The sequence below is a fragment of the Elephas maximus genome, chromosome 3, assembly GCF_024166365.1.
Source record: "Elephas maximus indicus isolate mEleMax1 chromosome 3, mEleMax1 primary haplotype, whole genome shotgun sequence".
NCBI classification, from domain to species: domain Eukaryota; kingdom Metazoa; phylum Chordata; class Mammalia; order Proboscidea; family Elephantidae; genus Elephas; species Elephas maximus.
The window spans coordinates 76,911,950-76,934,166 of record NC_064821.1 but is presented as its reverse complement, the minus strand read 5'-3'; the positions used below and the strand labels follow the sequence as shown (position 1 = coordinate 76,934,166).

The following is a 22,217-nucleotide window of genomic DNA, read 5'->3' as shown; positions in this document are numbered from 1 at the left end:
TAGTGAAGGTGTCAAGGATTTCATTTTACTTGGATCCACAATCAAGCCCCACGGAAGCAGACAACTCAAATGATGTATTGGGCAAATCTGCTGCAAAAGAACTCTTTCAAGTGTTAAAAAGCAATGATGTCGCTTTGAGGTCTAAGATGCACCTGACCCAAGCCATGGTATTTTCAGTTGCCTCATATGTATGCAAAAGCTGGACAGTGAATAAGGAAGACCAGCGAAGAATTGATGCCTCTGAATTATGGTGTTGGCGAAGAATATTGAATGTACCATGGACTGCCAGAAGAACAAACAAACCTGTCTTGAAAGAAGTACAGCCAGGGTGTTCCTTAGAAATGAGAAAGGCAAGACTTCATCTCGTGTACTTCAGACATGTTATCAGGAGGGACCAGTTCCTAGAGAAGGGCATCAAGCTTGGTAAAGTAGAAGCTCTGTGAAAAAGAGGAAGACCTTCAACAAGCTGGACTGACACAGTGACTTCAGCAGCGTGCTCAAACAGCAACAATTGTGAGGACGGCGCAGGACTGGGCAGAATTTCATTCTCTTGTACAAAGGGTCGCAGTGAGTCGGAACCAACTTGATGGCACCTAACAACAATAACAACAAGGAAAAATAAAAGCTCACATTTACCATCACTTTTGAGTGTAGACATCAGGGCAAATAGGATTAACTAGAATGGAAAGAAAACGAGGGAAAGAATATAATAATCTCTGAATCTTTGTAGACAGAAATGACCCACCAGAATTCTACACTTCTCTTCCTCATACCTCCCAGTATGTGTGGCTTCTTATATCTGAGAAGTTCCATAGCTGCTAATTATCATTTATTCAGCAAATCTACAGTCTGCATTATCCTTGGTGCAGAGAAACAGTTAAAAAGCTCAGCATGTGCTGTAGATGGGGAAATAGATAGGTAAACAGTCAGTTGTACTGCAGAGTGACATATACACTGGGTGCCCTGGCAACACAGCCTAACCTGAGCCTTGAAGGACTAGCTGTTATTAAGGCAAAGATGAAACAGAAGGGTATCTTATGCAAAGGGAAAGGCCAAGGAGATCTGAGAGAATGTTAGGTTAGGCACAGTGGTTTTCTAATTGTGTTTCTCAGTGGGAACAGATTGAAACCAGTGGGGTAATGCAGGCTATGAATACTGATGAAAAAGCTTTATCCTAAAAGCAGCGGCCCTGGATTTTAGCTTGGTAGCTAAGACGGGGTTAGCACAGTGAGGTTAGATTTTGTTAGCTCATTGGCTGCTCTTTGGTAGAGAGTTTGAGGAAAGACTGAAGGAAGCAGGGAAACCAGTGAGGACCTTCCATGTCCGTTGAAGCTGTAGGGGTAACTTGTGTTGGACCTGGGGTACTAATGGGGAGCACTGTGTTCTAACAGAAAAATTCCTAGATAGTCTTTTCCCAGAATTTTCTTAATACTCTATTCTAGCTGCTATGGACATCTGAAAATGTGTACAATCGTACAGAGCCCTGAATAGTCTTTTCCAGCAGACCATCTTATTCATTAATTCAGGGAGATGAATCAACTTTGATGATGTTCAGCTTTCACAGATATTCATGGGTATGCTTAGCATGTACCACTTAGTGTATGCCTTGTGGTGTGCACAACATGGCTTCTGCGATAAAATTTTTGGAGTTCTGACTTAAAGGTATATGGAGTCTTAAATTTTTCCTGGAAACTGCAAGCTCGTGAAAAAAGAATTCAAGTGGCCTTTTTGCAAACATGGTGGTGTTGGTTTTACCATTGCACAATCAGCAATTTTATTTTGATGTTGTTTAGGGGAAAGCAGTATTTTTGATTAGCAAGTAAAATTAATGTAGAAGACAAATAGTGTGTTAACTAATTGGTATAATAAGGCATCTGTGCCATGTTGCATTTCAACTCATTAAATTTCAAAACTTCTAATTACGATAAGGTTACAACTTCAATGGGAGAACCAGTCAAACTCGGGGTTAGTGATGTGTTTACAGAAGTAATATTGACCGAAATTTTGGAATTATTGAGGAAGAACTTTAAAATCCAGTTTCGTAAACAAATTGAAAAATGCATGATATTTAAATTGTTCCTAAGATTCAGATTCAGCTGACGTTTATTGGACACCTACTATTTACCAGGCCTTCTTCCAGAAACTTTAACACGGATGAGTACTTTCATTCCTCACAACTCTGTCAGGCAAGTGATACTATCCCCTGCATTACAGATGGGGTACTTGAGGCTCCAAGGCTAAGGGGACTATCCCAGATTACACAACTGTAAAGTGATAAAGCCAGGTTTGATGCCAGGTCTTCATTGCTTTTTTCACAAAAGCACATGCCTATCTCATATGACTTAGGAGATTTAAAACTATAGCTTATTCAAGTGGTAATAATTTTAAAATAATTATTTAAAAATAATTTAAAAGGTGCTTTGCTTTTAAAGTTTAAAATGAAAATGTGTTTGCTCTAAATGCAGAACAAGCTGAGCTGAAGTTTAAGAATTCAGCCATTTTGCCAGTGTATTAAAAACATTTGAGCGTGAGCTAATCACTGTTAAAGGAAAATAAAGACGATTATTATATTTTGGCTTGGCATCTGTCAGCATCAAATAGAAATAACAAACACACTTTCAGAAAATGACCCAAGGAGGGTAAAAGGAAAACTTGGTTAGATGGTCTCATTTTCAGAGCAGCATTTCTTTTATTTCATCTTGGGCTTCAGAAAAATCAAAGGTTTGCTTGATTTGAGACGACACTTGCCTCCTTGTTTATCATTTTAGTGTGAAAATTTAGAAATTCTAAATTCTAGTTTGTTTTTTCAGTGCTACACAAAAGATAAGTGTATCTGAAATAAGAGAGAAGGAAATTCAGGAAGTTATTTTAACTTCCCTGTTGTAAAACTAAATACAGCTTATAGTATTGATTCTGATCAGTTTAAACTCAAAACTTTTCAGCCACAGGATTAAAAGGAAAACAGTTACTCCAAGCTTTTTGTTTTTTTTTTTTTTGAGTGGGCGATGGTAGATAAGGGAACTGGTCCCAGCTTGAGGAATAAAAAGTCCAGTTTCTTCTTGGCTCCCCAGAATTGCCCTCTTAAACTTAGAATTTCACAGACTTAGAGATCGGCCTCTCTAGTTCATCTGTCTTGCTTCACTTCATCACCCCTGCTTTCTCTCCAAACCTACCCCTCACCGCTTTCCCACTCACGTTTGTACTGAATACCTACACTTCCCCTAATCTGCCTTGCCTTCTCTCTTACATCTCTGCCTTTGCCCACTTCACCACTTTGCTGGTCCTTCTCCCCTGAACGTGCTTCCACATCTTCACATAGCTAACTTTTTGTGTGTGTGTGTGTTTTAAGTGAAAGTTTACAATTCAAGTCAGTTTCTCATACAAAAGCTTAGACACATGTTGTCATGTGACCCTAGTTGCTTTCCCTACAATGTGACGCCACACTCCTTCTCTCCACCCTGTATTTCCCGTATCCGTTCACCTAGCTCCTGTCCACCTCTGCCTTCTCATTTTGCCTCCAGACAGGAGCTGCCCACATAGTCTCATGTGTCTACTTGAGCGAAGAAGCACACTCCTCACCGGTATCATCTTATGTCTTATAGTCCAGTCTAATCTTTGTCTGAAGAGTTGGCTTCAAGAATGGTTTTAGTTTTGAGCTAACAGAGTTCAGGGGCCATGATCTCTGGGGTCCTTCCAATCTTGGTCAGACCATTAAGTCTGGTGTTTTTACTAGAATTTGAGGTCTGCATCTGATTTTTCTCTTGCTCCATCAGGGATTCTGTGTTGTATTCCCTGTCAGGGCAGTCATTGGTGGTAGCTGGGCACCATCTAGTTCTTCTGGACTCGGGCTGATGGAGTCTCAGGTTTATCGCTTAGGTAACTCTTAATTGCTATAATCTAACTAATAGTTAAGATTCAAGTTTCAGGGAAACTTTCTCTGGACTTCCCTCTACCCTTCTTCGCACACATACCTCACCCTCAACTTCTTTTTGCTCTTATGGCAGCCTAGGTATACTTCTGCCATAGTGTCCTGTTGTAATTATTCCCTTGACTATTTTCTACACGTGAGTATGGGATTGGATGTGTTTGTGTAAAAAAAATCTCCTAAATAGCTGCCTCTTTATTCAGTCTTGTGACTTTAGCCATACACTGTTTTCTTTCCAGATGCCTTCTGGACAGCTCTACTTAAACTCACTGGGTCCAAATTGAACTCTTTATATTTTGCACTACCACCTTTCTCCTTACTGAGAGTCCTCTTTCTCCCTCAACTCTTTTCTTCTTCTAGTATCAATTCTGCCTTCTCAGTATGTCTCATATTCCTTATCACCCCCTCCATCCCCACTGTTTCTGCCTTTGTTTAGTCCTCGTCATGTGCCATCTGGACTATTATAGTCTCTTATAATTATTCTCCCTGCTTTCTCTCTGTCCTAATCCCAGTCCGTCTTCCATATAACTGTCAATGACCATCCTAAAATGGCAGTCGGTTTGTATTACTTTGCTATTTAAAAATCTTCTATTTAATGTGGATGGAGGCACGGGGAGAATGGGACCAATAGTATCAATTCTGAGACATCAGACTTCCTTGGCACCAATAAGCCAATATCTGAGACACGATAAAAGGCCTGGATTGGCGGGGGGTAGGAGTAGTAGATCTTCACTGGCTTTACATAACAAAGTTTCCCATGGTTTATATACCAAATTTCATAATTTTTAGGAGACCCATGACAGTATCCTCCCAGTTCCTGCCTTCCCACTTCCTAGCCTCTCAATTCCTCTGTTTCCTGCTGAAATGCACCCAATTCTTCAGGCATGCATGTCCCATACTCACCAGTACTTAAACATCTCATGTTCCTCCATTTTTCTTTACCTTCACATGTGCTGTTTTTTCTCTCTGGAATCCTTCCTACCCCTGTCTACCTTGTAAGCTCCTTCTAGATCCAAATGTCCATCTTTATCACCTGGCACAATGCTTCTTGTGTGTTGTTGTTAGGTGCCGTCGAGTCGGTTCCGACTCACAGCAACCCTATGCACAACAGAACAAAACACTGCCCGGTCCTGCGCCATCCTTACAATCGTTGTTATGCTTGAGCTCGTTGTTACAGCCACTGTGTCAATCCACCTTGTTGAGGGTCTTCCTCTTTTCCACTGACCCTGTACTCTGCCAACCCTGATGTCCTTCTCCAGGGACTCATCCCTCCTGACAACATGTCCGAAGTATGTAAGATGCAGTCTCGCCATTCTTGCCTCTAAGGAGCATTCTGGCCGCACTTCTTCTAAGACAGATTTGTTCATTCTTTTGGCAGTCCATGGTATATTCAATATTCTTCGCCAACACCACAATTCAAAGGCGTCAACTCTTCTTTGGTCTTCCTTATTCATTGTCCAGCTTTCACATGCATATGATGCGATTGAAAATACCATGGCTTGGGTCAGGCGCACCCTAGTCTTCAGGGTGACATCTTTGATCTTCAGTACTTTGAAGAGGTCCTTTGCAGCAGATTTGCCCAATGCGACGCGTCTTTTGATTTCTGACTGCTGTTTCCATGGCTGTTGATTGTGGATCCAAGTAAAATGAAATCCTTGACAACTTCAGTCTTTTCTCCGTTTATCATGATGTTGCTCATTAGTCCATTTGTGAGGTTTTTTGTTTTCTTTATGTTCAGGCATAATCCATACTGAAGGCTGTGGTCTTGATCTTCATTATTCATTAGTAAGTGCTTCAAGTCCTCTTCACTTTCAGCAAGCAAGGTTGTGTCATCTGCATAACGCAGGTTGTTAATGAGTCTTCCTCCAGTCCTGATGCCCGTTCTTCTTCATATAGTCCAGCTTCTCGTATTATTTGTTCAGCGTACAGATTAAATAGGTATGGTGAAAGAATACAACCCTGACACACACCTTTCCTGACTTTAAACCAGTCAGTATCCCCCTGTTCTGTCTGAACAACTGCCTCTTGATCTATGTAAAGGTTCCTCACGAGCACAATTAAGTGTTCTGGAATTCCCATTCTTCACAGTGTTATCCATAGTTTGTTATGATCCACACAGTCGAATGCCTTTGCTTAGTCAATAAAACACAGGTAAACATCCTTCTGGTATTCTCTGCTTTCAGCCGGGATCCATCTGACATCAGCAATGATATCCCTGGTTCCACATCCTCTTCTGAAACCAGCCTGAATTTCTGGCAGTTCTCTGTCATGTGCTGCAGCCGTTTTTGAATGATCTTCAGCAAAATTTTGCTTGTGTGTGATATTAACAATATTGTTCTATAATTTCCACATTCGGTTGGATCACCTTTCTTGGGAATAGTTTTCTTGCATAGTAAATGCTAAATAAACATTGATTGAATTTATAGTGTATTCACATTCCAAGTGCAGAAATGAAATTCGTTGGGACACCAGCCCATTGCATAGTTATCCTGTGTTGTAGTCTCAGAGCATTCTTTGGGAATTTGGTTGAAGCCTTTTATGTGCTTTTATCCTTAAGGGTTAGCCATCAGTGTTATTAGAAAATGAGAGTGAAGCTACACATGGATTTCTTTAATAAGGAATATATCCAAGAAGCTTAAAGCAGAGTACAAATGATTCCGTATTACTTAGGCATTAGGAATTGGTAGTTCTGCCTCAGCCCCATCCATGGAACCATAATGTTTTAGAGCTGGAAAAGGTACTAAGGTCACGAGGACAGTTGGAAGTTGTTTTAGGTGTTTGAAATAGTGAACATTGCAATTCAGATGTAGGTATAAATTCCTTCTTTAATTAAAATGGCAAAATTGAAATTGAAAATTTAAGGCTATATCGCCAAACCCATCCAAAGCAGATAGCTAGTAAATTCTGTTGGTATGTTGGAAACGTGGTCCTGATTCAGAGTTCAGAGCACCAGTGTAAGAAAATAACAGTTGATTCATTTTATTTATTAATGAAGTTGAAAAATTGGTAAGTTGGTTAAGTTGTTGGTTTCTGTGTAATGTATCATCACAGATATTTATTGAGTACCTACTACGTGTCTTGTATACTTTTAGACCTTATAAAAAAAAAAAACACAGTGCCGTCCAGTCGATTCCAGTGACCCTATAGGACAGAGATCCTATAGAGGAGTCATAATTGTATAACATTAAACCTGACCTTTTAAAACATAAAATATTATTGGTCGCATAAGATGTGATACATGAAATAGAGAACAATAGATGCTGGTATGCAAAATACTACATTCTGAAGTATTTGCATGTGAAACTGACATTTACATATTAAATCATATTTTCACACTAATTTCCTTTTTGTGGAGGCAGCATGGTTTCCTGGAAAAGCACACAAGACTTGGAATTGGAAAGCCTGAATTCCGGTCCTGATTCTGCCGCTAATTAGCTGTGCAGTTTAGAGCAAGTCACTGTCACCTGTTTGAACTTGACTCCCCACATTTATAAAAGGGACATGAGTGAACTCACCTAGCCCTTGGGTCTCTTGTAACTCTATAAACACTCTCAGTGCCAGACATAGAATTTTAGGCAGCTTTGAAAATCAGTTGGACTGAAAGAAATAGGCACTGTTCCTTCAAAGCCCGGACTGTTCAATGTATTTAGAAGCCTATTTGTTAAAACACTGTCATCACTAGGCAGACTCCTTTGTCCCATTGGTGGTTGTGTATCTCCTTGCAAATTACTGACCCATCAGGAATGCAAGTATGTCTCTTCACACACTGCCTGGCATTCCAGGGTGCAGCACATCGCAAAAGAAACTGCATCATTTCCAAGGCACCTCACTTCCAGCAACAGAGTCCTATTCAATTAGAGGTGGCAAAGGCTGGCCTGGCTCCAAGGAAGACTGTCAATTCCTCTCTTTTTCTGTGTCCACGCTCGGCAGGATGCTTCCTCACGCCCACCTCTCTCCCCCTTGCTGTGACTTTGGCTTCCGCCAGATGTCACACCGCTGCTTGTCACCGCCCAGACTCTTGTCGCTGATTTTGTTGTTTCAGTGTATTTATCACAACCGTTCTCTTTAGCTGTAAAATTTATGGAATTTCACACTCTTAATCACTACAGTGTTTCTTTTTCATAAGGGAAGGAATATACAAGGAGTTGAGCATCCACAAGAGTTGGAGAGAGGGAAATGTTCTAACTTACGGAAAGTTTTCATGTATGCCATGTACACTCCATACTTCTGAATGTCCAAGGGTCCAAAGTGGAACTGAGCTCAATTCCACAGGGCTTAGGAAGAAGCTCAGAGATAGTTAACATTTCATTCCCAGGGAGAAGTATATAACAATTGTGCCGATTGGCTAATTCCCCTGGCTTAAATTTTCTCTCTTTAGCAACCAAAAAAGATGACTCATTTTATTGGCTCTCTGTGGTATATCTTCTTGATCTTCTTGTCTAGTCAAATCTTCTAATAATTCAGTCAAATCCTAAAAATAATGGTGGGATGGTGGTTGTGATGATGGTAATAATAACCTGTATTATTGCTCTGTAACAGGCATTGCACTGAGCACTTTACATGTATTAACTTATTTAAACCATACCACAACCCTACGTTGATGGATGCTGTTGTTAGCCCTGTTACGTAGATGAGGAGATCTCAAAATGACCTAAAGCTCTCTACTTTAAAAAATAAGCTTGCATCATGAACTTGTTAAGTGGGAAAAACACCACGTTTGTGTGGTTCTCCCCCCACCCCCCACCCCCCCAGTCCCCTGTCATAAAAGGCAAAATTTTGGTACCTTATTCTAGAAGCTAAAATTCTTTTAAGCTTCAGGATGGTTCATTTAAAATTTTTTCTTTGTATATCAGTTACACACAACTTTAAATATGCTGGTGTTTGCACTGCAGGTCTTTGACGGTGATCCTTATGGCCAACGGGCAGAGTTAAATGTTTGGATTCAATTGCTGGTCATTTGGATGTTTTGGTTAGTGGAAAACTATATATAATGTTCAGTCTTAGCCTTTGCTATGAAAGATGCCTAGACATATAAGATACAGTTCCTTCCCTCAGGGACCTCGTAACTTTGTCTTATTGCCTAGATTTGCTGTCTAAACAGAAGAGTGAAGACAACCACAGGCTAGATTATATTATACTTAGAACAAGGATTACTTTGTAAAGGTCAGAGGCGTTCCTGGCAATTCGTGGTCCCACTTTCTGAGAATAATCTGGCAAATTCTCACATGTAATATTGATCATGGGAAAGAAGAGAACTGATGAAAGGACAGCTAGAAAGTAAGGCTTAGCATTCTGGATAGACAGCTCTATAATGGAGGGAACAGTGTGAAAGTACTTAATAAATGTTAAATTACTTTCCAAATCAGGGTGTAGGTCTTTACTTGGGGTTTAATTTTTTTAGGCTTCCAGGAATCTTACTATATACAACATAAAATAAAATTATCTGCCTATGTCAATCTCAAAATGGGTTAGATTGGGTTGACCGTGGATCAGGTATGTTCTAAATGTCTAATAGAATTGCTTGTGAACACCATCACCTTTGGGCCCTTGAAAGGAGTCCTGGGAAGGAGAGAGAAAGAAGCAGTCATTTCCTGTATTTCTACCATGTGTCAGACAGTATGCTAGGTACATTTTATAAATATTCCTCCATAGCCCTTTATGAAGGCTCATATGAGAAATTTATCTCATATCTCAGTGCCAGTAGTTGGGCTTCTCATTGTGAACTTCATAGATGATTGTATTTCCTTAGTAATACTAATTACAATGTATTGAGTGTTTACTATGTTTTAGGCACTGTGCTTATCACTTACATGTGTTATCTCTTTGAATCCTCACTGCAACCCGTTTGTAGTAGGTATTATCTCATGTCCTATGTAAGAAAACCAAAATTCAGAGAGGTTAAGTGACTAACTTTTCTAAAGCCACACATCTGTTATCAGAGCCAGAGTTCAAACTCAGGCCTAACTCTTTGCAGTGTGGCCCAGCTGTTTTTTTCCTGAGATATTTATTTATGCTATTGGTCTCCCTTTCATTTGGTTCAAATGTCTGATTTGTGTCCTGAGCTTCTCTATATTAAGCAATCCATATCTAAAGGGAGGTAGAAAGAGAAGGACCCGGGGCCTAACAAAAAGCAACTATATATGTGTATTCATAGGGATGCTGGCAGCCAACTTAAACTTCAGCCAGTTCTTAGAGGTAGGACCTAACACTTTCTGACATTTGTTTAGTGATTTGTTTCATCTCTTTTTGTGTGTAATAATTAGGTATTAGCCACATATATATTAAAACATGTGTAAATGTTTTCTGGTATGATTATTACTACTCATTTAGTCATTCAACAAATATTTATTGAGCACATAGTATATTAAAAAAAATGTCTGTACATAATTGAACAAGTCAGACATAGTCCTGCCTTCATGGAGCTAATAATTGGTATACACATTTGAACAGATGGGTTTGTCTTATATATTCTAAGTATTTTTCCAAACAAACTATAAACAGGCACACCTTGTGTGCACACAATTACGTAGTATGTTTAAGAATAGCACAGAACTGGATAGCTTGGAATTTATCTTATTCCAAGGAAACACTAATGAATCAAGAATATGACAGAATGGCAAAGTCAAGAAACCCATAACTGTGGCTTTGTCATTTCGAATGCCACAATTTTTAGAGGAGCAAGATAATGACAGTACACAAGACTTTATTTGAAATTTTAAAAAACTAATGTGAGCCAGAGATCTTTGATGGAGCATTGTCAGAAGAATTTCAGAAACTGCAAGTTGTTACACAGATGTATTGATTTAATTAGTCTAGATAACACCATTTATTTATGCTTAAGCATCTCACACATGCAAAAGTTGGTAATTCAAAGTCACACAATAATTTGTGAGTTATCTTCTATATCACGTGTTGTAGCTTCTGAATACCAACTTTGGTGAGTGTGTGTATCAGATGCTTAAGCATAAATAAATAATATTATATAGACCAATTAAGCAATACAGCTTGCTTCTGGAATTCTGTCAACATAGTAAACCCAGTACCCAGTGCCGTCGAGTCGACTCTGACTCATAGCGACCCTATAGGCCAAAGTAGAACTGCCCCACAGAGTTTCCAAATCGACATAGTATTTCATATAAAATCTTATGATAGCTTCTTAAATCCTGTGTTGTTTTAAACACAATCACATGAGATTGACATGAGTCGGAATCAATTCGACTCAACAGCAACTAACAGCAATAATAGTATGGGCAGGATCCTCACTGGAGACAACACATATGTGGCTTCTGCTGGTCAAGGTCTCTTTGGGATCTTGGTGGATCTTGAATATACCATTGCATCTTTTCAAAATTGTTTTGCTTAACCATATGATGGTGGTGGTTAACCAGTGGAGAAAAGTAGACTAGTCATTCTCTTAACAATAAAATTCACTTGTTTTTGTTTTCTGATAGGTAATGGACTGTGGACTGTATTATTAAATCTCTTAGGGGTGGGACTAGGATCCTTTTATTGTTGTCCTTTTTTTTTTTTTTTTTCTTCACTGTTCTAAATTTAACTGTAAGAACACCAAAGCATCCTATGTCTGCCTGCTTTTGCGGTACTATTTTCACACTTTGAAGAAATGCTATTAGTAAATTCTCTTCTCCCTCCCTACCCACTCTCATAACCATCAAAGAATGTTTTCTTTTGTGTTTAAGCCTTTTCTTGAGTTTTTATAATAGTGGTCTCATATAATATTTGTCCTTTTGTGACTAATTTCTCTAACTAGATAGTAGACAAGAATTATCTTGGGTGAAGGGAAGGACAACACACAATACAGGGGAAGTCAGCATACCTGGATTAAACCAAAAGCTAAGAAGTTTCCTGAACACAACCAAACACTTCAAGGGACAGAGTAGCAGGGGCGGGGGTCTGGGGACCATGGTTTCGGAAGGCATCTAGGTCAATTAGCATAACAAAGTTTATTAAGAAAAAGTACTGCATCCCACTTTGGTGAATGGCATTTGGGATCTTAAAAGCTTGTGAACAGCCATCTAAGATGCATCAATTGGTCCCAACCCTCTGGGCGCAAAGGAGAATGAAGAACACCAAAGACATAAGGAAACTATTACCCCAAGAGACAAAAGGACCACATAAACCAGAGACACCATCAGCTTGAGACCAGAAGAACTAGATGATGCCCAGCTACCACCAATGACCACTCTGACAGGGAACACAACAGAGAGTCCTGGACAGAGCAGGAGAAGAGTGGAGCAGAACTCAGATTCATGTAAAAAGACCAGACTTAATGGTCTGACTGAGATTGGAGGAACACCTGAAGCCATGGCCCCCAGATGCTCTGTTAACCCAGAACTAAAGTCATTCCCTAAGCCCACTCTTCAAAGATTAGACTGCACCATAAGACATAAATTAATATTCGTGAAGAGTGTGCTGCTTAATTCAAGCAGATACACAAGACCAAATGGGCAGATCATGTCCAGAGGCAGGATGAGAAGGTAGGAAGGGACAGGAACTGATTGAATGGACCCAAAAAACCTGACGTGGAAAGGGGGAGTGTGCTGTCACATTGTAAGGATTGCAACTATTGTCACATAACAATATGTATAAATTTTTGTATGAGAAATTAACTTGAGTGTAAACCTTCACCTGAAGCACAATAAAAAAAAAAAATGTTTTGGATACTTGGGGTTAAATAAAACATGCTATTAAAAATTTTTTTAATGCTTTTTTTATATTTAAAAAAACTTTTAGCTAGCTAATTAAATTTTTTTTAAGTGCTCAGCTGTCAAAATGTTATGAGACTGTAGCTAATATACTTGGAACTTACGTAGGATCTTTTCTTACAGAACTCAGGATGCTTCACCTCTATGGTTTTTTCTCACTATAATTCCTAGAAGGTAGAAGGGTGGAAGGGTCAATTAATCAGTTTTACAGATAAGAAAAGAAATGCTCCTAGGGGTTAAGTGTCTTGCCTAAGGTCAGACTTGCTATGAAGGTAGTCACAGAACAGGGAAACAACTCCAAAGCCTGGGAGAGTGCAGCATACCACCCACTGGGAAATGTGATAGGGAGCTAATTATTTTCTCAAAAGGCTTGACTATTACTGATCAGTTCTTACTCCTTTGAGACTATCCACCATCTTACCCCCAAGGCAGAAACTTGTTTGAAGTTTAGGGCTACTCTAATCTTCAGGAGATGTTAGGAGCTCTTCCTGCTTAGTGCAGCTGGCTTGGAATCAAAGTACCTATATGATATTTTCATGTGTTCTTCTAATGTGAGTTCTTTTAGGGTGCCAACTGCCCATGTTAATCAGTGTTCAAAAAATGTAAAATGTCCCTTTTAGACCATTAGCAGTTATTACTTCATGCTCCATAATAGGGTATCTCATTTAATGTGCATTTAATCACATACATAAATACGTAAGTTTAGGGATAGGCACATAATCATAGGCAAAGCCTGCTCACCACCCACTGTGGCAAATGCCAAGAGGAAAAATACATCCTGCAGAGAAAAAGCCGTGTGTAATGGGAGTCCCAGCACTGATGCCCAGGGGCATAGACAGACTCAACTTAGCATGGTAAATGGCTGACCTGGTGTAGAAAAAAGTAATCCATTTGGAGATGAAATACAAGGCAGACTTGACCAACATTCCCTGTAGTGACTTGTGATGTGATTCTAGACTTAAAGGTGATTTCAAAGAAAGAGTACCTATAAATCCAAGATATAACTACTTTTCACTTGTCTTGTTGATGCACATTATTTCTAGGTTATCTTAAGAGAGCCTTGGTATATTAGAAAAATGTTCACATTTCACTAAAGCTTTGGCTGTTCTAGAGTTACCATGTTTCTTTGTGTTTAAAGACTCTATTAGTTCTGTCTTTGTTAAAAGATTAGCGATTGGACTTTAATATTTGACACCAAATAGCCTTCCCATCCTAAGCGTTATTCCTTTAATAGTGGAGCATACAGTTTACCATTTGAGATTTTCGTGCAATTGCCTAGACTCCCTTTTCATTTTGGATGATGTGGTTAGAGCTGCTGCCTTCTTCAGTCTGTAGCCCAGTATTCCCAGAATTGTATTTGTTGATCTCAGCTCTTAGGAAAGGCACGGGCCCCCATGCTTTGTCTTTGAAATGCTTTTGTAATAGGTCTTGGTTCACAGGCTTTAAGAAGAAAACAGATTTTTGTATATTTTAAAGTGCTCCAGATGATTCTGTGTTCAGAGAAAACAGTCTGGCCTTTCTTCCCCTCTTACCACACTCTAGATCCTCTAGATTTCTCTGAATTTTTACTTCCATAGTGGTTTATTCCATTGCTGCTAATATTTTCTTACTCATCAAGAGTTGGAATATTCCCATTTGCTATGGAAGGAGATGTTGGTGATACTGCTTTGACCATAACTTTGCAATGTCTTTTCTTTGCAGACTCCTTACCACGTCAACCTCCTCCTGGCCGGATACGATGAGCATGAGGGTCCAGCACTCTACTACATGGACTACCTGGCAGCCTTGGCGAAGGCCCCTTTTGCAGCCCATGGCTATGGTGCCTTCCTGACTCTCAGTATCCTGGACCGATACTATACACCAAGTAAGTACCAGCATTCTAGGTAGGAAACGGTAGCAGAACCCTGCCCTCAGCTGCTTCCGAGTTTTGGACACTACCCTTGGAGTTGGGTGGCTAGAGCTTGAATAGAGGATGTATCCTAAGAAGCACAAACAGGTACCCTCTGGGAGCTGCTGTCTGCTGTGGGTCAGTGAGATCTTTAAAAAGATGATAAAAGGCCTTTTTTTGCCAGACACGATGAGATATTATACGTGTCCAGAACTGGGTTTCATTTTGTTTTAATGGGGGGCCGGAGTAGATGTCATAGTGAGTAAAGCATTTTTATTAGGCTGTACAACTTTTCAATTATAAGAGGTCAGTTTTTCACTCATTTTGACATGCCTAGGTATTTACTCACATCTTAGCTATAGAGACTGAGCAAGTAAACCAAGTGGTTTGTGTGTTTTGAACTTGTGAAGATGAACAGGTTTCCAGCATGACAGCTGAGGATTTCTTTACTTAAACGTCAAAGCTTTTTAAGGCCACAAATCTGGGCCCTGCCCTTTGTTCTTATTGCCTGTTGGCTGCCCACTCCTTCAAGAAAAAGTTGGTTCTCTAGTTATCTGTCAGCTTGGCAAAGCTTCAGGTCCAGGAACACTTTTGTGTTGAATTTTCTCTTCTTGTCCCAATCCCAACATAGCCCCGTGGACACCAGGTTTTGGGATTATTAGTTTTTACGAGCTGTAGATGTAGCACGGATAACCACTTCTCTCCTTACATTCCATTCTTCCCTGTCAATATAGTAAAATCTGGTGTGTTCATTCCTTTTTGGTGCTCCCCTCTCACTCAACCTCAGCCACCAGAGCTCCAGGCCACATCCTGAAAACAATTAGCCTGGCCTTCTGGTGACTGTTATTTGACTTGGCGTCTGTCAGTAATACAGCTGATTTTTCCACCAAAATAACCACCAACCACCCCTGAAGCTTAGCTGTGCAATATGTCATTCCAGTTTGCCATGCCTATGGTCAGTGCTTTTGGCTCCTGTTTTGAGAGTCTCAGCCTCATCCTATGAATTCTCTTCCCATTGTCAAACTGAGACCCAGCTGGGGAAGTGAGGCTAAAACTCTGGCCCTGTCCTCCCTTTCCCTGATTTGCAGCTGGCTAGGGCAGATGGAACTGATTTAAGCCCTGGACTAAAGTGGGGGAGGGCGGGCTGTAAAAAAGAGAAGCAGGCGGCTGGACTTCTCCAGAGGCAAGCTCTGGCCATGGAGGCAGAATTCGGTCATGCTTACCCTTCTCTGTAGCAAATCAATTTGCAATGGCTTGTGGCTGCGGGAGCATTGGGTCTGGGGCACCCTCAACTGTATATGGAATAAGTTTGTTCCAAGCTAGAAGAATAAGCATTTTTTGCCTTTTCCATTGGTGTGTCACACTGACCTGAAAACGTTTGAAACATAATCAGAAGTTGTGGGGGAGAATTGTACTTAATGACAGCACTTTGAGTGCTTGGCTTCTGTGTTTTCTTTCAGCTATCTCACGTGAGAGGGCAGTGGAGCTTCTTAGGAAATGCCTGGAGGAGGTGAGTAGTTCCCATGGGATCCTGAAAGGAATGTATTGTCTCTGTTTGCCAATATTGTTCCTATTTCTTGGTTGCATTTTTCTGATCCTTGCCAGAAGGTGTAATAAATACTTACTAGCCAGATGTGAACTTGCTACCAGGGGTAGGGTTTGGTGAGTAACAAGCTTGTTTTTGCTCTCATGGGTCACCTCCTCATCAATGTCAATTTTGCAATTTAATTACTTTTCTTTCTGGTTCGTCCAGACCAGTGGTTCTCAAATTTTAGTGTGTGTAAGAATCATCTGGGGAACATATTTTTAAACAGCAGATTCCTGGGCCCTACCCTGCAGAGATTCTGAGTTATTTGTTCTGAGGTGGTACCTGAGAATCTCTGTTTTAGCAGTCCCAGGTGATTTTGCTGCAGGAGTTACTGGGCCACACTTTAAGCACTGCTGCCCCAGACTTTATACCTATAGTGTTTTTGTGCCAACTGGAATTGCCCTGCTGTCTGCTACCTTAAAGGTGCATGAGTCCTTATAATACGGAGACAAAGCTCTCCTGCCCTCCTCCCGAGAATTCAAGAGGCCATAGCAAGCAACTTGGAAGCTTTGGGCGGAAGGGGAGAGTGGCCATTGGTTTATGAGGCCAGGAGCACAGACTCTACTTGTTTCAGGATGACTCCTAAGAGTCCAAGACTGGGGTGTGAATAGAGGTTAAGAGACCAGAAAGCAGTTCATTCATCTTTTTCATTCTTCTGCTCTTTGGCCTAAGGATGAACTTGAATTCATGGCCCAGTGAAGGAGTGGGAGGATGAGAGCAGTGGGAGCATTGGAAGTAATACCAATTTGCCTCTCACACAGGCCACACGCATAAACACACTCACACACACCTAGTCCTTATAATAAGGGTGGGTGACTGAAGCAAGCTGTTGGGGTCTAGGAGTGTACTCCTTTGGTCCAAAGCTTATTCCTCGGGTGATCACCTTATTACCTTAAGACACTTTTAAGAGAGAAGCCTGCATTTGCCAGACTGATTGGTAGCAGACTGTAGGAAATAAGCACTGGATTGTGTCATTCTTTCATCAGATGACTGACCAGAGATGACAGGCTCCCAACCATATCTCCCAGTTCATGCTCACTACCTTCCAGGCAGCCTCCAGCTGTGGTTTGGGTTTTGGTCACTGCCCCAGTACTACCTGTCCCCAGTAGATTAGAAGGTCCACAAGATCAGAGATTTTTGTCTGCTTGTTTCCCCAGTGCCTAGAACAGAGCCTGGTACATAGTGTTCAGTAAATATTTGTTGACTGATTTCCTTCCTGTCTCTGCAGCTCCAGAAACGCTTCATCCTGAATCTGCCAACCTTCAGCGTTCGAATCATTGACAAAAATGGCATCCATGAGCTGGAGAACATTTCCTTTTCTAAACGGGGATCCTAACATCGTGCTCTCTATCCTACTTGCCAGGGAACTTTTTTGATGGGCTCCTTTATTTTTTTCTACTCTTTTGATGTCCACTCTTGATAGATGATTAATTCAGAATAAAGCTGAATATGTATAAATTGAGCTCTCTGGTTTGGGCCTCAGTTTACCCATCACCTCAGGCAAGAGGTGGAGGGAGGATTATCTGCATTGGACTTTTTGCCGGCACTGTCTTTTCCTCCTGCCCTTTCCCTTCATTCCTTTTAGCAGCTGGCAGCCTCCACATTCTTATTACAGTGCCCAGCTTCCTTCTCATCTAGCTTTTTCAGGTATCTTGCTTGCTGATGTCTCACTCCCTCTAAAGCAGTGGTTCTTTTTGCCCCTAACCTTAAAAAATTTTTAATTTATTCAGTAGGTAATACATGTACTTATACCCATCCCTATAATCTGGCCACCTGTTTTCCCTCCCAGAGGAAACTACAGCTACTAATTTCTTGTCTGTCCTTTGAGAAGTATTCTGTTTATTTATAAAGCATATAAACGTGTGTATGTGTGTATACAAGCATATACATACAAACATAAACACACATGTCCCCTCTTAAAAATATTCAAAAATGTTCTGCATGTTGCTTATTTCATTTAACACTATCTCTTGGAGACTGTTTTATATCAATACATGTTGTTGTTGTTAGGGGCCATCAAGTTGGTTCTAACTTACAGCAACCCTGAGTATAACAGAACGAAACGTTGCCTGGTCCTATGCCATCCTCACAACCGTTGCTGTTTCAGCCCATTGTTGCAGCCGCGGTGTCAGTCCATCTTGTTGAGGGTTTTTCTCTTTTTCACTGACCCTCTACCAAGTATGATGTCTCCTTCTCTAGGAACTGGTCCCTCATAATAACATGTCCAAAGTAAGTGAAATGAAGTCTCGCCATCCTCGCTTCTAAGGAACATTCTGGCTATACTTCTTCCAAGACAGATTTGTAGATCTAGCTTATTCTTGTTGACAATTAGATAATATTTCATTAAATTGATATACCATATGCAGTTAACCAGGTATGTTGTATTTCTTAGTCTGGCTTTTTGGGAATAATATAAATGTTTTTGGTTGGTGCCATTAAAACAGTGGTTCTGAACCAGATATGTGTACCAGAATCACCTAGGGAGTTTTCTTTTTTAATGTACATGATTAGACTACACTGCCAGATTCTAAGCAGGTTTAAGGCTTAGACATAGGAATTTTTTTAAAAGCTTCCCAAGTAATTCTTATCTTCAGTCATGGTAGAAAGCTGCCTGCTCCTTTACAGTGTTTCATCTTGGAGAATTAGAGTCACCAGCCTCCCAATACCCAAGCCAGAAGCCTAGGCATCATTTAGTGTTAATAAAATGTTTAAACTTGGAATAATTTAGGATTTACACAGAAGTTGCAAAGATAATATAGTTTCCTTCTGTTCCTCATTCTGTTCCACCTAATGTTAACATCTTGTATAACCACGGTACATTTGTCAAAAGTAAGAAACCAACATTGGTTATTAGCTAAACTCCAGACTTTTCAGATTTCATTAGTTTTCCCGCTGATGTCCTCTTTCTGTTCTAGGGTACAATCCAGGATACCACACTGCATTTAACTGAGCATCATTTCTGACGCCATTTTTATCTCCTGTCTTCACATATGTAGTCACCAAGTTCTGGCATTTCTACTTCGTAAATCTCTTTCAAATCTCCATTCCCATTATTCTGGTTCATCCCTCATCATTTCTCTCTTGGACTATTTTAACAGCCTCCTAACTTCTCTCAACCTTTAACGTCTTCCCTCTCAGTCCTTTCTCTGTACTCTAAAAAGCAAGTTTGACCATCCATTTTTCTCTTCGCTCAAAACTTTCTGACAGTTCTCCGTTACTTACAGAATAAAGCCCAATTCTTTGGCTTGATGTCTTAGGCATTTCCTAATTCTCTGCCAACCTAGCTCCTCGGTCTCCTTTTACTCTTCTGCACCTACAAAGGCCCATGATCCAGCTAGACTTACATGGCCTCAGCATACATTTATGAATGCACAGCTCTGTAAGCATTGCTTTGTGAAACTTCATACGGTCATATGTGTATAAGTGTGTATGACGTTATGATGCAGTCAGTGCACTCTGTTATTTTCTATTTTCTTTTACTAGGCTTTATTTTTTTAAATGCTGGCTGTGTCCTAAATTCATTTCCTCAGGTTTGAAATCAAAACACCGGGAATGCACTAAGTCTTTCCCACTCCTGACCAAACACTGCTCAGAATGGTCTTCCGATTGGTTCCTGTCTGCTTTCAGGTGATGAATACACAGAAAACAATTTATTCTCTCCCAGGATAAGGGGGGTAGGTTGGAGAAGAGAGCAGCTGTTTTGCCTCAGGGTAGGGGAGCTCAGCCCTGACTAGTAGGAGATCAGGGAGACTGACAAAGAACCTCTGAGAGAAGAGAGTGCTGAAATGGTTTGAGATGCTCTTGGTATTGCCAGCTAAGCAACAGTGGCTGAGCCTGCTCTTCCTGAGTCCTGGTTAATGCCTAAAGCCCGGAGCCCTTTCACTGTCTGTCTCCTGCCTTGGCCTTTTGACTTTAGCAGCGCAGTGCCCAAGCAGGAGAAGGAGGGACATCCTCAGGAGTTTTTCTAGATGTGAGCTGTCTGCTTAGCTCCTGTGTGTGTGTGTGTGTGTGTGTATGAGAGAGAGAGAGAGAGTTACGTGTATATGTGTGTTTGGAAGGAGAACTTGCAACTTGACCTCACTCACCTTCATGAGGTTTGAGGGAGGGAACAGTTTCAAAGGCTGCCCTTTTCATATTTCTTCTGGAGCACTATAATCCTTTAAAAGAAAATAGGAAAATATTTTCTTTAATATAAACTCTCAAGCCCCACAATTTAAAAATCGTAATGCTTACCCAGTCTAAATACTCTCCATTTAATTCACAGCTACTTGCTCTGCAAAAAATCTGAGTAAACCATCCATGTATACTTTTTCTTTAATCATCACCTGCTTTTCTACTGGGGCTAAACCCAGCTAGTTGTAGGCTAAAACACAACTTATTCTGCTGTGGGGGAAAAAAATGGGAAGAATCGAATGCTGAGACCTCATTAGAAGCTTCTTGTGCCAACCTGGTACTGCTTCCTTGGCATGGTTAATGATCCATGCCAAGGAAGCAGTACCAGGTTGGCACAAGAAGCTTCTAATGAGGTCTCAGCATTTGAATGATCCTGACCACCTGCTGGAGTAGCAGAGCCCTGGGGCCTGAGGGCTGCTGGAAGGACCTGCTTCCTCTCCGCGGTGTCAGGTCTGTGAGCCACTCTGCAGAGTGCCTGGGGTAACAGTGGAAATAAAGGGACCTGTGTGAGTTTCACTCTGTAACTTTGAGCAAGTTGCTTCATTGTTCTGAGCTACAGTTTCCTCACCTCTAAAATGGAACTTGGTGAAGACAACATGGTTAACTTAGGGAAAGTTATTCAGCACTAAGAAATTCTTGGTAAGGCCCTTTCTTCCTTGCTCACCTTTAAGGATATTTACAAACATTTATTGATTTCTTAATTATGTGCTAGGCATTGTGTAAGTGCTTTATGTTTATCATGTCATTTAATCCTCTCAATTTCCCATAGCCTAAGATAATTCTCTTGTCAAGCTCTGGGCTTTGGTTAAAGTAGGATATAGTACTAGCCTTCCCCTGACCCCATTCCTCTTTTCATATGGGTGGGTTGAGGCAAGTGAAACTTCTTGGAAGAAGAAATCACATCTTTGGACCCTTCCCATCGGAGATGATTCCAAGACCCCATGTCCCTAACACACCCTCCACTTCTGCAAAGCACCCCAACATCTGTTCCTGTCAGCACATCTGCACAGAACTGGGAGAAAGCATTCTTGGCAAAGAATAGTAAGCACAGTGGTCCTGAGAAATACAGTGGTGCTTGAGGAACAGAAAGGAAGCCTGTGTGGCTGGAGCAAAGTGAGTGAAGAGAAGGGTTTAAGATGAAGGTGGAGAAGTAGGCAAATTCCAGAGCATTGCAAGGCCTCATATTAAGGTGTGTCCTTGAAAACAGACCTGTTGGGAGGCTACGGCAGTCGTCCTGAGGACTAGGGTGGTGGTAGTGGAGATAGAAAAGGATGGATTCAGAGTCAGTAGGACTCTGACAGATTAGATGTAGAGGAAGATTCAACTATGACGGTCCGATTCCTGACTTAAGCAACTGGGTTGAAGGCGGTAGTGTTTACAAAGGTGGGAAACTCTAGAGGAGGTTAAGATTTGAAAGATATAAGTCAAGCACTTCATTTTGGACATAAGTTTGAGACACTTATTAGCCAATCCAGAGGAGACAGGCAGATAGTTGTATTTTCAAGCCTGGAGTTCAGGAAGAAGCCTGCGCTGAAGATAAAAATTCAAGAGTCAGCAGTATATGTTCTTCTTAGTTGCCATCAAGTTGATTCTGACTTGTGGCGACCCCATGTGTGCAAGTAGAACTGTTCCACAGGACTTTCAAGGCTGTGGCCACTCAGAAGCAAATTGCCAGGCCTGTCTTCCAAGGTGCCTCTGGGTGGGTTCAAACTACCAGCCTTTCAGCTAGTAGTGGAGCGCTTAATCATTTTTGTCACCTATTTTTTTTTTTTTTAAGGACTCTTTAGATGGACAGCAGCATATAGATGATATTTAAAGCCATAGGACTGAATAAGGTCATTTTAGGAGAGTGTAGATAGAGAAGCCCCTGAGGAAGGCTAAAATTTAGAAGTCAGGTAGAGAAGGAGACAGAGTTGGAAG

The 22,217-nt window shown here is 40.8% G+C and overlaps 1 protein-coding gene across 1 annotated transcript in view; it reads left to right on the top strand.

The window, feature by feature from the left end:
- Positions 1-17,586, top strand: part of PSMB2 (proteasome 20S subunit beta 2) — a 34,087-nt gene extending 16,501 nt beyond the window's left edge. Inside the window, exons 4-6 of the mRNA XM_049878738.1 lie at positions 14,350-14,512; positions 15,997-16,046; positions 17,353-17,586. Of these exons, the coding sequence (XP_049734695.1) occupies positions 14,350-14,512; positions 15,997-16,046; positions 17,353-17,460 (321 nt within the window). The 3' untranslated portion in view covers positions 17,461-17,586. The remainder of the gene's footprint in view (positions 1-14,349; positions 14,513-15,996; positions 16,047-17,352) is intronic.
- Positions 17,587-22,217: the final 4,631 nt, after the last annotated feature.